The sequence below is a fragment of the Melanerpes formicivorus genome, unplaced genomic scaffold, assembly GCF_026170545.1.
Source record: "Melanerpes formicivorus ecotype bairdi unplaced genomic scaffold, bMelFor1.0.p_v2 SCAF_20, whole genome shotgun sequence".
NCBI classification, from domain to species: domain Eukaryota; kingdom Metazoa; phylum Chordata; class Aves; order Piciformes; family Picidae; genus Melanerpes; species Melanerpes formicivorus.
Window position 1 is genome coordinate 9,286,741 of NW_027142372.1, and position 14,510 is coordinate 9,301,250.

A 14,510-nucleotide genomic window follows, 5' to 3' on the forward strand; every position below is an offset into this window, starting at 1 on the left:
GTAAGGTTGGTACCTTCACCAGCTGGGATGCATTCCTATGCAGCCTGCCCAGGGTGATCTTGTTTGGCAAGGGGGTTTGACTAGATGATCTCTAGAGGTCTCTTCCAATCCTTAACATTCTGTGATTCTGTGATCTCTTTGGGAATGAGACATACCTAATCATAGAATCAGGGAATTGTTTTGGTTGGAAAAGACCTCTAAGATCATGGACTCCAACCATTCTCGAAGTCTGCCAAATTAGTTTGCTAAACCACGTCCCTCAGCACCACATCTCTGCATGTTTTAAACACCTCCAGGAAAGAGGATTCAACCACCACCCTGGGCAGCCTGTTCCAGTGTTTTAGAACCCTTTCAGTGAAGACTTTTCTTTTAATATCCAAACTAAATCTAACAGAACAGCTTAGGTGAATGATCGGCTCAAGGATGTCATGGCTTAGGCTCGAGGTCAGGAGAAAGTTCTCCATGGAGAGAGTCATTCGTCATTGGAATGTGCTGCCCAGGGAGGTGGTGGAGTCCCCATCCCTGGAGGTGTTCAAGAGGGGATTGGATGTGGCGCTTGGTGCCAAGGTCTAGTCATGAGGTCTGTGGTAACAGGTTGGACTCGATGATCTTTGAGGTCTCTTCCAACCTTGGTGATACTGTGGTAACTAACAGCACTGTCTTTCCACATCCACTCCAGTACAGAAACAGACTTGCTTCCTGAAGATCCCAGGTTGTATGTCAAAGTTCATGGGTCACTCTCTGCTAAGAAAGAAGGGAATCTTGCATTACTAGAGAGGAAAGAATTGCTCCAGTGGTGCCTGGCAACCACAGTGTAATCCAGTTCCTGTTGTACAGCACAGCCTTTGCAGATGGCTGAGCCCTCAGTTGGTGGCTCTTTGTCTCTACTGCTTATCCTGGCCTTGTTCTGCATGGAAACAGGGATTGAGTTGCAATCAGGGAGGAACTAAGGACATAAAGCCACAGTACTAGGTAAAGGATCAAGTGTGAGGAGAGATGATATTCGAGGCAGATCTAACTTGTGTGGGATTCAAACCCATCTGCTGTCAATGTAATCTCTGTCTGAGTAAGACAGCTTTATATCTGAATATTCCACAGCAGGAGCTGAACTTCACTGAATGTTTCACATCCTTTGGTACCTTCTGGTGGTGCCTTTACCTCCTGTTGTTCCTTGAGGTGCTTGGTTCTCTTAGCTGTAGTCAAAAGTGCCTTTGAGGTGAATTTACTGCCTTGTGCTTCTCAACCAGCCTGTTGTCTCTCATCAGCACTCTTGTGCTCTGGTGGCACAGCACACTGGGATTTCTGCTCCTCCAAAAGCCTGGTGGTTGCACACATTGCTTTTGCTGTATTGTCCTGATGAATTGTTGGCTTTTGTATGGCTACCTCCTAAATTAAACTGTTATTTTATGACATGTAGTGAGACAGCCCTAAAGCTGGAACATTTATCTGGCTCTTGGTGCTTTCATCTATGGTAGTTTGGGTTTTTTTGCACCAAGGCAGTGTGTGCACACTTGAAGTCCTCTTTTAAGTGCACACTCCTGCACCACCACTGAAGCCTGCAGTGACTGCTTCAAGCCAAGTCTCCGAACCAGAACCCTGTCTGTATGTGCCTGGGCTATGCAAAGCAGCTGCTCAGGTCAGGCTATGCTGGAAATCTTTGGCCTCTTCTTCCTCTCCAGCTGTTTTGCCCCAACACAGATACTTTGCCTGTAAATGCCAATTCAGGTCTTCTCTATTTGGGCAAATCCATGCAGTGATTGATCAGGTGTTTGTATAGTGCTAAAATCTTAGCCTCTTGTTCTGAAAATCTTCACAATCACCTAACCAATATCTTGTTCTCAACATACCTTAAACTTTGAGCTTAATCTTCTTTTGTGCCTTTCTGTGTATCTTTTCCAGTCTTTAGGGATGTTTCCCTGACTCCGTGTGTGACTCAAATATCCTCTCTGACAGGGAATCCTTTCTAGATCTTTTCTTTGATGTGGCACACAACCTTGTGTCTCCCTCCTTGTGTAACCTTGCTGAGAGGGAAACTGCCCCTAGCCAGGCCACGTACTGTACACTAACATGGCATTTCATCATCATGCACCCCTGCTGCCACAACACCCTTCTGCCTGGCCTTGGCAAGTGCACTCATGTCTCATTTCACAGAGAGCTGCTCTGAAGATCACTCTGCCCTCTTGCTTTGAGACATCTCATAACATTTCTGCTGGCCCCATCCCTTGGCTGCATTAAAAACTGCATCTTGTTTTCTAGATCCTTCCCAGCAGACTCCTGCTGGTCTCAAGTCCAGGGTGAAGTGCATCCCTCTGCCTCGGATTGCCTCACAGTTTCTATAACCTGCTGGTTTCAGCACCAGTTTCTATAACCTGTTCAATTAATTCTTTTAGGAAGTACCTTTGTGCTTCTCTGCAGCTCTCACAGTTGGAAGATTCCTTTGTTTTTCAAAGTAATCCCATCATTTTTCTCAGCCTGTCCCCTTTGGTTTAATTGATTAGACAGTGTTGGATGACAGGTTGAACTCGATGATCTCAAAGGTTTCTTCCAACCTGGTTAATTCTATTCTATTCTAATATTCTATTCTTTCCACTGTCTCATTCTTGTCTTTTTTTTGGTGGCTGTCACTGCCTTTCTATCATTCCTTGGATAAGGATCTGCTTTACAGCTACAGGTAGCACAGTAGCTTCTTGGTCCACAACCGGGCTTTGTAGCCATATTAGCAACACAAATAAAGAGCATGGTAACAAACAAGCTCTCTGTTTATTTACTGAGCAACAGACCTCAGTTGCTGCTCTTCCTTACCACCATCAAGCCCAAAGAGAAGTCAGAATGCTGTGGTGTGTCTGCTTGCAGAGCAGGCTCTGCAGGGTGGGTACTGTTGTCCTCTGTTGGGCGCAGCACAGCGCTCACAGCCAGTGCTCTGCAGCAGGGAACAGAGCGCATGGTGACCAGCTGCCCCTGGCCATCATCCTGTTTTCTTTTCCACTGTAACTCACACAGAAAGACACGAGACCACAGCAACGTGCAGGGCTTGTTCCCTGGAATGTTTTCTTTCATCTCTAATCACTTCATCAGAATCCATAAATCAGCCAGTTAGGACTGAAAAGCACAAACACGGCTGTAATTTGGCCCTTCCTGCCAGGGTTGCTTTTTGGCACGCAAAACATCAAACCTTTTCCTGAGCAAATTGATGCTGACATCAGGCAAGGACTGGACAATACTGGACAGCAAGGCCACTTGCACTCCAAGTCCACTGCCTGCTTCCATAACCCCTATTTCTTCCTCATTTGTTGTGGGAGATCTGCAGATTAAAACAATGAGTCTTATTTCTGTGTGTGCTCTGAAAATCACCATTTTGGGTCCATTTCCCCATGTTGGGGACTGTTAACACAGCATTGGCACAGTTGGGCTGTGTAGCCCTGCTAGAAGGAAGCCTTGAGAAATCAAGGCTGTGGCCTTCATCTTGTGTCCTCTCCTGGCTCCAGCAGCACAGAGGGAGATAAGCACCCTCTCAGTGCCCCCTAGCTATGCCATGGTGATTACAATGCTCTGGCATCAATAAGTGTCACCATGCTCCAGCTTCATCAGCTGCTGCTGGCCAAGCCAACCCAGGAGGTATGGAAACCTTGTCGATCTGGTTGAACCTGGAGCAGTTCCACCTAACAGGATGGGAAATGATCTACTTAGCAGGTTTGAAAGGACACTGCCTTCATTGGGGACGTGCTGGTGGGTGCAAGGAGGAAGCCATGGCAGCTGAGGAGGTGGACCTGGTGAGCAACCTGGTGAGCTCTGCTGCATTTCCAGAGTAAACCCTGGTTTGGAGAAGGCGGGTAGCCCCAGAATGGCTTTGTCAAGGCATCTTGGAGAGAAAGCTTGCTTTAAACATGAGGAGAAATGTCTTGGCTTTGGGGGTGCCAGAGCCTTGGAGCAGGATGTCCAGCAAGGTTGTGGAGTCTCCTTCTCTGGAGACATTCCACACCCACCTGGACACTGTGATCCTGGGCAACCTGCTGAGGGTGACCCTGCTTTAGCAGGAGGGTTGGACATGATGATTTCCAGAGGTCACTTCCAATTCCCACCAGGATGGGATTCTGTTCTTGGGAGAGGACTTCAGGGACTCACTGGTCTTTGGGCAGAAATAAATGAAATGGTTCAGTAGCCTAAAAGCTGGGCTAGGCTGATGGGATCTGCCAAAGGGGCTAGTGTGTCTGTTTGGAGCTTGTTGTATCTTAGACAGGTACAGAAGCTTTTCAGATGACATGGAGTTCTGTAGTTCAAGGGCAGCTGATTGTGGGATCCTTGAATGGAGGGAAGGATGGTGAAGTTCAGGAGTCTCAGCTCTGTCACCTGCTTTTCCATATTATGACAGAAAAAGAGCAAAACTATTTTGCCCATGAATATCTCATGCAGAGAAGGATTTTCACCAAAGCCTGTTGTTCTGCCACCTCCTCTCAGCCCAGGAAGTGGCCGTAGGAATCTCCCTCAGCATCCTTCCGAGTATTTCATGGCCGCGTGACACGGCTGCACCCGTCCCCTCCTGCCGCTCCCACAGTGAGCAGCCACTCTTCTTTCTTCCACAGATTATTTTTATCTCCCTTTGTTTGCCCATAAAAAAAATCCCTCCCAGTTTTACTGTTTTCCATTCAACACATGGGGTTTTCTCCTGTCTGTTTCCTTCTCCTCTGGCCAGGGCGGAGGGAAGGGAGTATCCCGGATAACCTAATGCCAGAGGAATTTTCACGTGCTTTCCCAGCTCAGGTGAGATGGTCTCCAGAGTGGTATCAGTGATGTTCTCTGGGCCACATCTGAGTCAGACATGTCCTGGAGTGGCATAGAACCACGATGTGATCTGGAGGATCTTGGCCTCGCCTAAACCAACCTCCTCGGGGCACCGGCTCCTTTCAGCCCTCACTGACTGGGATCAATGAAAGTCAAAGTTTCTGATTCCTTTGCAAGGTCTGAAAAATCTCTGCCCCAAAATGTTGAAAGAGGGACCTAATTTTGTGGTGCCAGGATATGGGAATGGGGTTTGCAGCTGACTGGAGCACCAAAAATGGGTGGTCGCAGATGTGATGATGGCTGTCCAAAAGAGCATAAAGTATAAAAACTCCAAATAAAATACAAAGTAGCAGCTCCTGTGTAGTTCTTGAAGGCTTCAGTCATGTCCACAAACACAGATTGTGCCCAGCCCATGAAGTCTTGCCGCAAACTAGATGTTGGGGCTACCTCTTCCCACTCCATCATAGCAGCTGGTATGGGTTCTGTGGCTGTTTCTGTCATAGTTTCCAAGCAATGTGACAGTAAGGACAGTTCGTGCATTGGCATACAGCCTGGCTCTGCTCCAAGTGTCTATCAGTGCTGGTGGAGATGGTACTGAGCATTTTGAGGACCAGAACAATTTTAAGAGACAGTCTGGAACTTGGTGAAATGTCAGTGCAGGATGTCCCTCATCATTTACATACAGCAGTTTATGTTGGGATAAAGAAAAACAGGGTTGGAAAAGAGCATGAGGAAGGTGCTCTTCTCCCATCTTTCACTCCGTGTTTAGCTTTTGACAGGTGGAGCACAATCTCAGAACTCATACAGCCATGTGCTGCTCAGTTCCACTTGGAGCATGACAGCACCAGAATGCCATAGAATGGAGTGTTGGCAGAGTGGCAGTGGGCCCGGAGCTCTGAGTGTAATGGTGGTGCGTCCTGTCCCACATCTTCCCACTCAGGAGCCCACCGAGATGTCCACAGGGCAGAGATGGGCAGCGTGTGAGTCCCCAGCAGCAAGGGACACTGCCTGCACCGCTGCCCTGCCTGCTCCCCTCCCTCTCAGCAGAGGGCGCCCGCCCAGCGCCGCTGTGGTGCACGCTGTGGGCTATAGGCGCGGCGGAGTTAGCGCGGTGCACGCCGGGAGCTGCAGGCTTTCCCTGCGTCGTACGGGTACCAGCGCTGGGGAGGAAGCGCGAGCGCTTAGTGGCAACGTCACTTCCGCTGGGGTGCCGCGCCACTTCCTGGCGGGATGGTGGGGAGGAGGCAACGCTTAGCTCGGCGGGGAAACATGGTGGCGTCGGACGGCGTCTCCGAGGAGATGGTGAACGCCTTGGTCCTGCAGTTCTACTTCTGTCAGGCCATGGTGGCCTACCGCTCTGGCAGGCGCCGCGACTTCCGCCAACTCCGCGACGTCATGCAGGGTGGGCCGCGCGGACCGGGCCGGCGGTCGAGCTGGGGCGGGCAGTTGGGCTGGCCGGGACGGGTAGCGAGACCGCAGAGGAGCAGACGGGACAAGAACAGTCTGGCGGGTGGGAGGATGAGCACAGAGACGGTTAGGAAGGGGCTGGTCCGGGTGAGGGGAGTTGGGAGGAGAGCTGAGGCTGGGCCGTGCTGTATCGGTGCAACTTACCCCTTGTTCCACAGCGCTGCTTGTGCGGCCCGTATCGAAGGAGGCCACGGTAGCCCAGATGCTGCGTATAATGCAACTCTTGTCGCGAATTGAGGAAGGCGAGAATCTTGGTGAGTCCCCAGCCATCCCAACAAGGTCCTGGGAAAATCCCGGTGTTTGCCTACTCCCCTCAACCAAAGTGTGCTCTGCTCTGTGGCTGTGTCCTTGCAGCAACCTGGAGCTGTGTTTATGTGTAGAGCAGAGGTGTGGACTGGAGCTGTTAAGCTGTAGGAGCTTTCCCCGAGAGTGAGGAGCTATTTTTTTCTGTCATGATGCCATATTAAGTGAAAAGTTGTTGTCTTTAGCCAAGAGCAGTGTGCTTGAACCTAAGCTCTAGGGCTATGTAAACATATCAGTCTTGTGACTTTTTCTCAGCCTCCTAGATTCTGCAGTCCTCCCTCCAGCACAGTTATTGGTAGTCAGGAGATGCTTCTGTAGATTTCTATGGCAATGGGGGGATTTTGTTGCAGCTGGCAGCCTGCTATTTCTTCCCATCTTCATTCTCTGTAGTTCTAGAATTTGCAGCCACACTCAGGTAATGAGTAACTGGTTGTATGTGAGGCATGCCTGTGAGCACCTTGCAACTTAGCTGCTGTGGATTCTTGTAGATTGCACTTTCGATAAGGAGTCAGAGCTCACCCCGCTTGAATCCGCCATTGGTGTCTTGGAGCTCATCCAGAGTGAGTTCTCTGTGGCTGAGAAGACAATGGAAACTATTGAGAAGATGGTGAAGGAAGCTGTAAGAACTTTTACCTTTTCAATAAATACTGTGCTTATCTTTTGTCTTGGAAAGGTCTGGTGTAAATGCCAGTGGGAATTGCCTTGTGTAGAATACCACTCTTAATACTGACTTGGCTATAAACGTGGCTTCTTCATTGCTTTATGTAGACATCATTTCTCTCTGAAAGTTGGTGTTAAGCTGTTACTTGGGTGCTATGCTTCCTAATGAGATATCCTTTCCCAAAGCTGATCTAGAGAGTGTGGTCAGTTCAGTGCCAGCAGAGAAACTGCTCTTTTCTTTCCTTCCTTAGGCTGTTATTGTCTGTATCAAAAACAAAGAGTTTGAGAAAGCTTCCAAAATTGTCAAGAGTCATATTGGGAAGGAACCCAAAAACCAGGTGAGTCTGTGCTAAGTTGAAAGAGGTTGCTGAGGGCTATGTGGTTGGTAGGGTCTTGGGGAGCAGGAAGACTTGTGGGTGGTTTTATAGGTCTTACGGGGTACCAGTGGGGCAGGGTGGACACTTGTGACCCACATCACAGGCATCAGATATTTCCCTGAGAAGCCTGCCTCTTGGGGAGATGTGAACAAGAAGGAAGGGGAAGGGTCCTGAAATGGAATTAAGTCCTCCTTGTAAGATGGACCCTCAGTGTTGGGTGTTCCAAAGCATCACTTAGGAGCTCCTTCTGTTCCACACATCTTCATAGATCTTCCAGGCATCAACATTCATCCTTTACCTCAAGGCAAACTTAAGCACACACATAAAGCATGAGTTTGTGAGGAGAGGCTGAGGGAGCTGGAGTTGCTTAGCCTGGAGAAGAGGAGGCTTAGGGGAGACCTCATTGCTGTCTACAACTCCCTGAAGGGAGGTTGTAGCCAGGTGGGGGTTGGTCTCTTCTCCCAGGCAACCACCAACAGAACAAGAGGACACAGTCTCAAACTGCACCAGGGGAGGTTTAGGCTGGATGTTAGGAAGAAGTTCTTCACAGAAAGAGTGATTGGCCATTGGAATGGGCTGCCCAGGGAGGTGGTGGAGTCACCACCACTGGAGGTGTTTAAGAGGGGACTGGATGAGGCACTTGGAGCCATGGTTTAGCTGATTAGATGGTGATAGGTTGGACTTAATGATCTTGAAGGTTTTTTCCAGCCTTAATTCTGTTCTATTTTGAAGGCAGAAAGGGTCCCGGTTTCCATTTCTGTAGTCAGTGTCATGTGTTGGGTGCTGGAAGCAAACACAGCTGCTGAAACAGTGGATCTCCTGTTTCTCAGGCCTTTTCCCACCCATCTATCAGTGTAAAGTAGTTGTGCCTGGAGGATGTCAAATGGGACAAGCCTAATCCTCACCCAAATCCCAGCTCCTGCAGTTGTCATTTGTACCTTGTACCTGTTCCGAGCACTCTTGCTTCTCTTCCAGAAAAAGAGGGCCGAGCTCCTGGGTATCATCCGCGAGAAGAACTTCTCTCACCCAATGGTCAAAAACTTCTCCTACAAGGACTTCCAGCAGAGTGTGTTTCATCACCTGAAGAGCTACATGGGTGATTCAGAGCCGCTGCTCCTGACGGTGCGTGTCTGGCCTGCTTGCTCAGCTTTCTGCCCCTCTGAGGGGCAGCAGGGAGGGGTGTGAGGGGCAAATCTGGGAACAACTGACACTTCTGTGCCATGAGCAAGTGAAATACACTCATTGGGCTTTTATCTGCCTTCTGTGGAGGAATGAGTTAGAGTTCAGGCACCTAACTGAATCAAAAATACTTCAAATTGAGTCTACTCTTAAAAGGTTTGTGAAGTTGGACACTTTCTTCAGTCTGTGTAATGAGTTTTAATTGATAGGACGGTAGTGCCAGTTAAACCACTTGTAGCAGCTTAAAATGCCTTTGGGAGGGGATAAAGGCAGGAGGTGGTACAAGGAATCATTGTTACAATAGTTATGTGTTTTTCTCTGTCAAGGTAATGAAAAAAAATTGGAATTCAGAACATAGCAAAGGAGAAAAATGCTCCTCAGGGACTCCTGAATCTGCAAATAAACCAGAGGATGAGGACCCAGATGGAGCTCCAGATTCTGCAGAAAGCCCAAAGGACCAGGTGGGAGCTCCCAGCCCTGCCAAAAGGGCATGTAGTCCTGCAGCAGCTCCCGGGCCTGTGGAAAGTGCTCATGACTCTGCAGCAGCTCCCGAGCCTATGGATGGAGCTGCTGACCCTGCAGCAACTCCTGAAGATTCAGTGGCAGTGGTTAATACCTTGGAAGATGCTTCAACGCCTATGGAAATACCTAACAAACCAGTATCAGCAGCTCCAGAACTCCCAAGAGTGTCCTCTGGAGACTTGGAAAGGTGGGCAGAGAGGTCTGGCCTTGCACTGTGGGTCAAGCATGGCAGCAGCTCTGCCAAGGGGTAGTTTGCTGTGCCCAGGCAGTTGTGCTTCCCAAACACCATCCCAGCCTCAGCAAATCCCAAAGGCTAGTGGGATAAGACATCTGTGTGCATCACAGTAACAACATTACAGTGCTTTGTTCCTTGGGATTTTTTTTCCCTTGCAGATCTAGCACTTTTGTATACCAGGGAGGGTGGGCAGTAGCTTGCTTTGGTGGAGTAGTGTCTGGTATCCATATGATTCAGCCTTTGTAAATCATGGGCACATGGAGTATGGGCATGTTCTTCCCAGACCTGTTTCCCCAGTACACCACCAGAAAGGAGGGTGGACCAGAGGGTTGGGAGTGCCCTTTCCATTCAGCAGATGTTTTCACCCTGGAATCAGTTGTTGAGGGACACATCATGGGGAAAAAGCCCAGCCTCACTGAAGTGGAACCAGCTTGGTGAGATCCTTACGACCTGCTCAGTTGTGTTTGTTTTGTAGGCTGCCCTCTGGAGCCATCACCACGTTTGGGATTTCTACTCTCAGAGAAGCCTTCAAGGTCCTGTCTGACTTGCCGGATTCGGACACACTCTTCACTGAACTGGATGAAACAGACTTTTCTTTCCCCAAGCAACTGTCTCCTTCTGTATCCCACAGAACCAAGAGATGGCAAGAAGACGAGAATCAACATTCTAAGATCTCAGACCCTCCCAAAATAGCCCATAAGGGCAAATGCTTGTTGACCATAAGCAAAATTATCATGGAGCAAGACAACCAGTGCAGCGAGTTGAGCACGAGCCCAGATTCTTCCCAGGAGCCAGTTGTATCCTCTGCTTCCAGACCCGTTCAGAAATTGCATGATCAGCCTGTGCCTGCGCAGAGCATCAAGTATGTGATGTCCATCTCTTAAGGTGTTTTCTAATCTGTGCCCAATCTTTTGTCTTGTAGCTGATGTTGGTGGCAGGGACAACAAAAAACCTTGTCTTTGGTTCACGATGAGTATATTGGCCATCCCTGTCCACTACCTTAGGTGGAACTGGGAAGAGAAAGGCTCTGTTGTCCTTACTCTTTGCTGTTTTGTTAACAGTGAGGAGAAAATGATTCCACCCTCCATGGGGAGTGAGTCAGAGGTACCCCAGTTAGGATTGGAATCACTGGTATGTGCATCTTGTGTTGCTGATTAAAGTCCCCTTTGCAGCCCTTGAGAAACACAACACTGACCTGGCTTAATCTCCTTTCTCCTGAATGTCTTTTGTTGGTTAAGAAACTCCTAATTGTAGCTTTCTGACTGTTTCTTCAGTAATGAGTTACTTGATTGCAGTAAGGGGCAGGTGTACCTTTGCTTTGGTTGGTGGCTTGTTGTTTTTTTAATCCTTCCTGTAAGAATTTTGCACAGAGAAAAAAGCTAGGTAGATTTAACAGAGCTGCAAAATTAACCCTGATGTAAGACTCTTAAACTGAGTCTCACAAGTCTGTACTGACAGACAAGGGTGTAACAGTTCCCAGTTTAAATGTTAGAGGTGCTCTTGTGGAGTGAAGCTGTGTAGCAGCTGGCAGTAAACATGTTTTGGATCCCCAGGAGTGAAACAAAGGATTGAGGAGAGCTTGATGTCTGTGAGAAGATAATAGAACACAATTTTCCTTAGATCCTGGCTGAAGGAGGTCAGGAATGCAAAAGGTTTGGTTTTGAAGGGTGAGCAATAAAGGTCTTGGTGCTCTGTGTGGTTGGTTTGTTCAAGAGAGAGTTTGTCTTCTCCAGAGCACCAGAGGGCAGCTCTAGGGTGAGAGGTGCAGCTGCTGTTGACACAATTGATGGTGAAATCTTTCAGACACCTTGCTGGAGTGTCTTGCTTAGGGTTAAACAGATGTCAGAGATGACATAGAGATCTCCACTCCCTCCATGTGGAGAATTTCTAGAGGGAATTTCAGTTGCTAAATTGACACTGACTTGAGCAGTTCTCCAGTTTCATCCCTGCCACTGCAAGCTGGTTTCCAGTTCACCTGGATGGTGATTTGTCGTCTGTACTGCTTGTGTTGGTGTCTTGTCTGAAGCCTTGATGTGTCAGGACTTGAGGTGGCAGTGGTGCTGATGACCTTAATCTGAAAACCCCATCCTGTGCATCTCTGTCAATAGCTGGTTGTCAAATGTTGATGTGCCAGAAAGAGGCAGCTCTGAGTAAGAACAGAGAGCAGAGTTACTTCCTGTGGTCAAAATAGCTTCTGTTACATTGCCTGTGATGGCTAGGGGTGATCTTCACTGGGGTTTATTTTCTTAGCAGAGTTACTTTAATCTCACAAGTTTGTGCTTGAGGATTGGCAGCACGTGACAGCACCAAGGCGCTGGATCTCATGGGGAGGGAGGCCCTGCAATTTAATTGCAACTCAGCAGTGCAGTAACAAGAATAAAACACTGCCTGGGGAGACTTGAGGCTGCTCCCCTGAGCTGTGGCAGGTTGGTACTGTACATAAAGGCCTGGGAAGCTCAGCTCTGTCTGCTGTAAATGCTTAATTGTGCAAAAACAGCCCTTTGTTGCTGCAGATGCTGGTTACAATGTGCACTGTTTAAGGATTTATTGTACGCTATACCTTCAGACAGGGGCTCCTGAGGATGAATGGCCCTCCAGAGGGCAGGGAGAAGCAGGTGGAGTGGTGTTATGTTGCTTCAGGAATGCATTTTAATGCTCTACGCTCAGCACAGGCTTCCCTGCTGTGCTCTAGGTCTCTCTGCACCTTCTTCCCATCCAACACTCTCCCTGGTGAGCAGCCAGAGTAAACTCCTCCCTGCTTTCAGGGTCTCCAAGGGACGGTGGAACAGCTCCTGTGGTGAAGAAGAAAAAGATAGCTGGAGCGAGGAGGATGAACTCTTCCCAGATGCAGGTGAGAACAGAGTTCCTATTGCAGGTTAATCAATTTTACTTCTGGCTTTGGAGCTTTGCTACCTTTTCTGTGCCTGAATTCTGAAGCCAGAACTCCTAAAAGCCCAGGAAAATCGGTAGCTGTCCCCAACACCAAGATACTTGTTCTTCATAGCTCTACCTGAAGTGCTAGAAAACTCCTGTTCCAGTTTCAGACTGATCATGCTTGGCTTACAGTCAGTAAACACTGGAAATTCAACTCTTCATTCCACTTCAGTCATGAAAGGTGAAGTTCACCTTTTCAGCCAGATCAGTTTCCCAGTCCCCTCTGCAGCTGCATAGCAGCTTAGCTGATGAGAGTGGACAAGGATGTCTGATTCCACTCTCAATATACAGCACAGCCACATCCAGGATGGATGCTTCTGTTCTTGATGTATTGGCTGGTTTCAAGCAAAGCAGACATTACTGGGAAGTTGTCCCCTGAAGCAATGGAATTGGGGTTTACTGGCTGTCATGGGATGCCCTGGCTGTGTCAGCAGCAGCTTCTTGAGGAGGTCTGTCTCTCCTGGGTTGAAAGATGTAACCCTCTTGCCTTGTTTTCCAGCATCAGTCGCAAGTGACCACAGCACTTCAGTGTTCAGTTCCAGAAAACAGGTAATGTGGAGCCCTAAAGTCCTTTCAGTGAGGTCTTAAATCAGGATGTGTCCATATACGAGAGCAAACGCCCAGACAATGTGAAGTACGATTGTGAGGATCACTGCTGGGACCATTTCCCCAGCAGCTGCAGCTTACTGTAGCAGAGCAAGCTGCTGTTGTGCTTCAAATGAAGCACCAGAGCCTGTGTTGGAAAGAGATCCTTCCTCCCAAGGCTGAGGCTTGCAGTATCCAGGCTTGATCCCAGTTGTGCAGGTCTCTGTGTTCATAGAGCTCCTCCTGTGCTGGATTGGTTCAGAGCTAAGTTTTCTGAGCTACTTACATGCTGGAAAAGTTCAGAGCTGCATTGGGATCACTCCTGAGCTTGTGCTGGAGCTCAGCACCTTCTCATACTAGTCAGAGCAATGAGAGCATGTCATTATCAGTGATGACTGAGTGCTGTCTGCGCTGCTGATAGGACAACTTTGCATCTTCGGTGTTACCAGCACAGATAAGGGGAAGCAGAGAGGCTGGGCACGGGTGAGAGCATGGTTTCTCTGCCAGATTGGAACCTCCCTGGAACCCTGCTCCCTACTCACAGCATGCTGCTTTCTGCTCTCCTGTAGAGATGGACAGTGCAGGAGAGCCAGTGGATCAAAGAGGGTGTGAAGAAGTATGGAGAGGGGCGATGGAAGGTCATTTGCCAGAAGTACCCCTTCCAGAACCGCACAGCAGTGATGATCAAGGATCGTTGGCGGACCATGAAAAAGCTGGGAATCCTCTGAAGCTGGGAGCCACAGGACCTTCAGTGCCAAAACCACCTTGTTTTCCTTTTGATGGCAGCGAGGAGGCTGCTGTGCTCATCCCTGACACGTACTGGGGCCAGCATGGTGAGCGCCTCCAGCTCCTGGTATGCAAGACTGCTGGAGCAGATAGAAATTGTGTCTGGTAAGAACCAAGGATCTTTGGCTCTTCAGTTGTAGCTGCAAGATTTAGGTCTCCTGCAGCTGGCAGAAGCCATGCATCCTGATAGTACACACTTGGAAACAACCTGGTTTGGAGTTTTCTTTTCCACTGGACAACTGCAGCTCTTGTAGGATGAACCCCAAGGTGATGGGCTGCCAGAGTGATGTTTTTTTTCTGCTTGTGTGCTGTCAGGGGGCAGAATGGCCCTGTTCATGGATATTTGTATGTATTTTAACAGTCTGAACTGTGAGTCCCTCATTTCATCCATTTATGCTCGGTTCCCTGTGGGAGGGAGGCAGGGAGGATGGAGTCCCAGAGCTTCTGAGGAACGAAGAGATGCAGACAAAGGGATCTGCTGAGATTGTTCCCACATTTCTCTCTTCTCTGTAAATGGCTGGTCTGTGAGTGCAGATCTCTCCCTCCCAGCCTTGAGGCTTTAAAAACATTATCTTTTTTTGTTGTTGTTTTGGTATTAAATGTTGGTTGCTTGCCATGTTTGAAAGTTCCAATGCTAATTGATTTTGGTCGTGTCTTCCGGCGCTTCTTGCTGGCGGTGCGCT

The 14,510-nt window shown here is 48.7% G+C and overlaps 1 protein-coding gene across 2 annotated transcripts; it reads left to right on the forward strand.

Annotated features, from left to right (window-relative positions):
- The first annotated feature begins 5,996 nt into the window (after window positions 1–5,996).
- Window positions 5,997–14,455, forward strand: TERF2 (telomeric repeat binding factor 2). Of its 2 annotated transcripts, none has more exons than XM_068150701.1 (10): window positions 5,997–6,181; window positions 6,405–6,500; window positions 7,038–7,168; window positions 7,461–7,547; window positions 8,562–8,708; window positions 9,092–9,474; window positions 9,998–10,384; window positions 12,288–12,373; window positions 12,956–13,005; window positions 13,611–14,455. In XM_068150701.1, the coding sequence occupies exons 1-10, from the start codon at window positions 6,010–6,012 to the stop codon at window positions 13,767–13,769; spliced, it is 1,698 nt and encodes a 565-aa protein (XP_068006802.1). In that variant the 5' UTR covers window positions 5,997–6,009; the 3' UTR covers window positions 13,770–14,455. The 2 variants fall into 2 exon arrangements, with proteins under 2 accessions (XP_068006802.1, XP_068006803.1); XM_068150702.1 differs by having other exon boundaries at window positions 10,154–10,384.
- The last annotated feature ends 55 nt before the right edge of the window (window positions 14,456–14,510 follow it).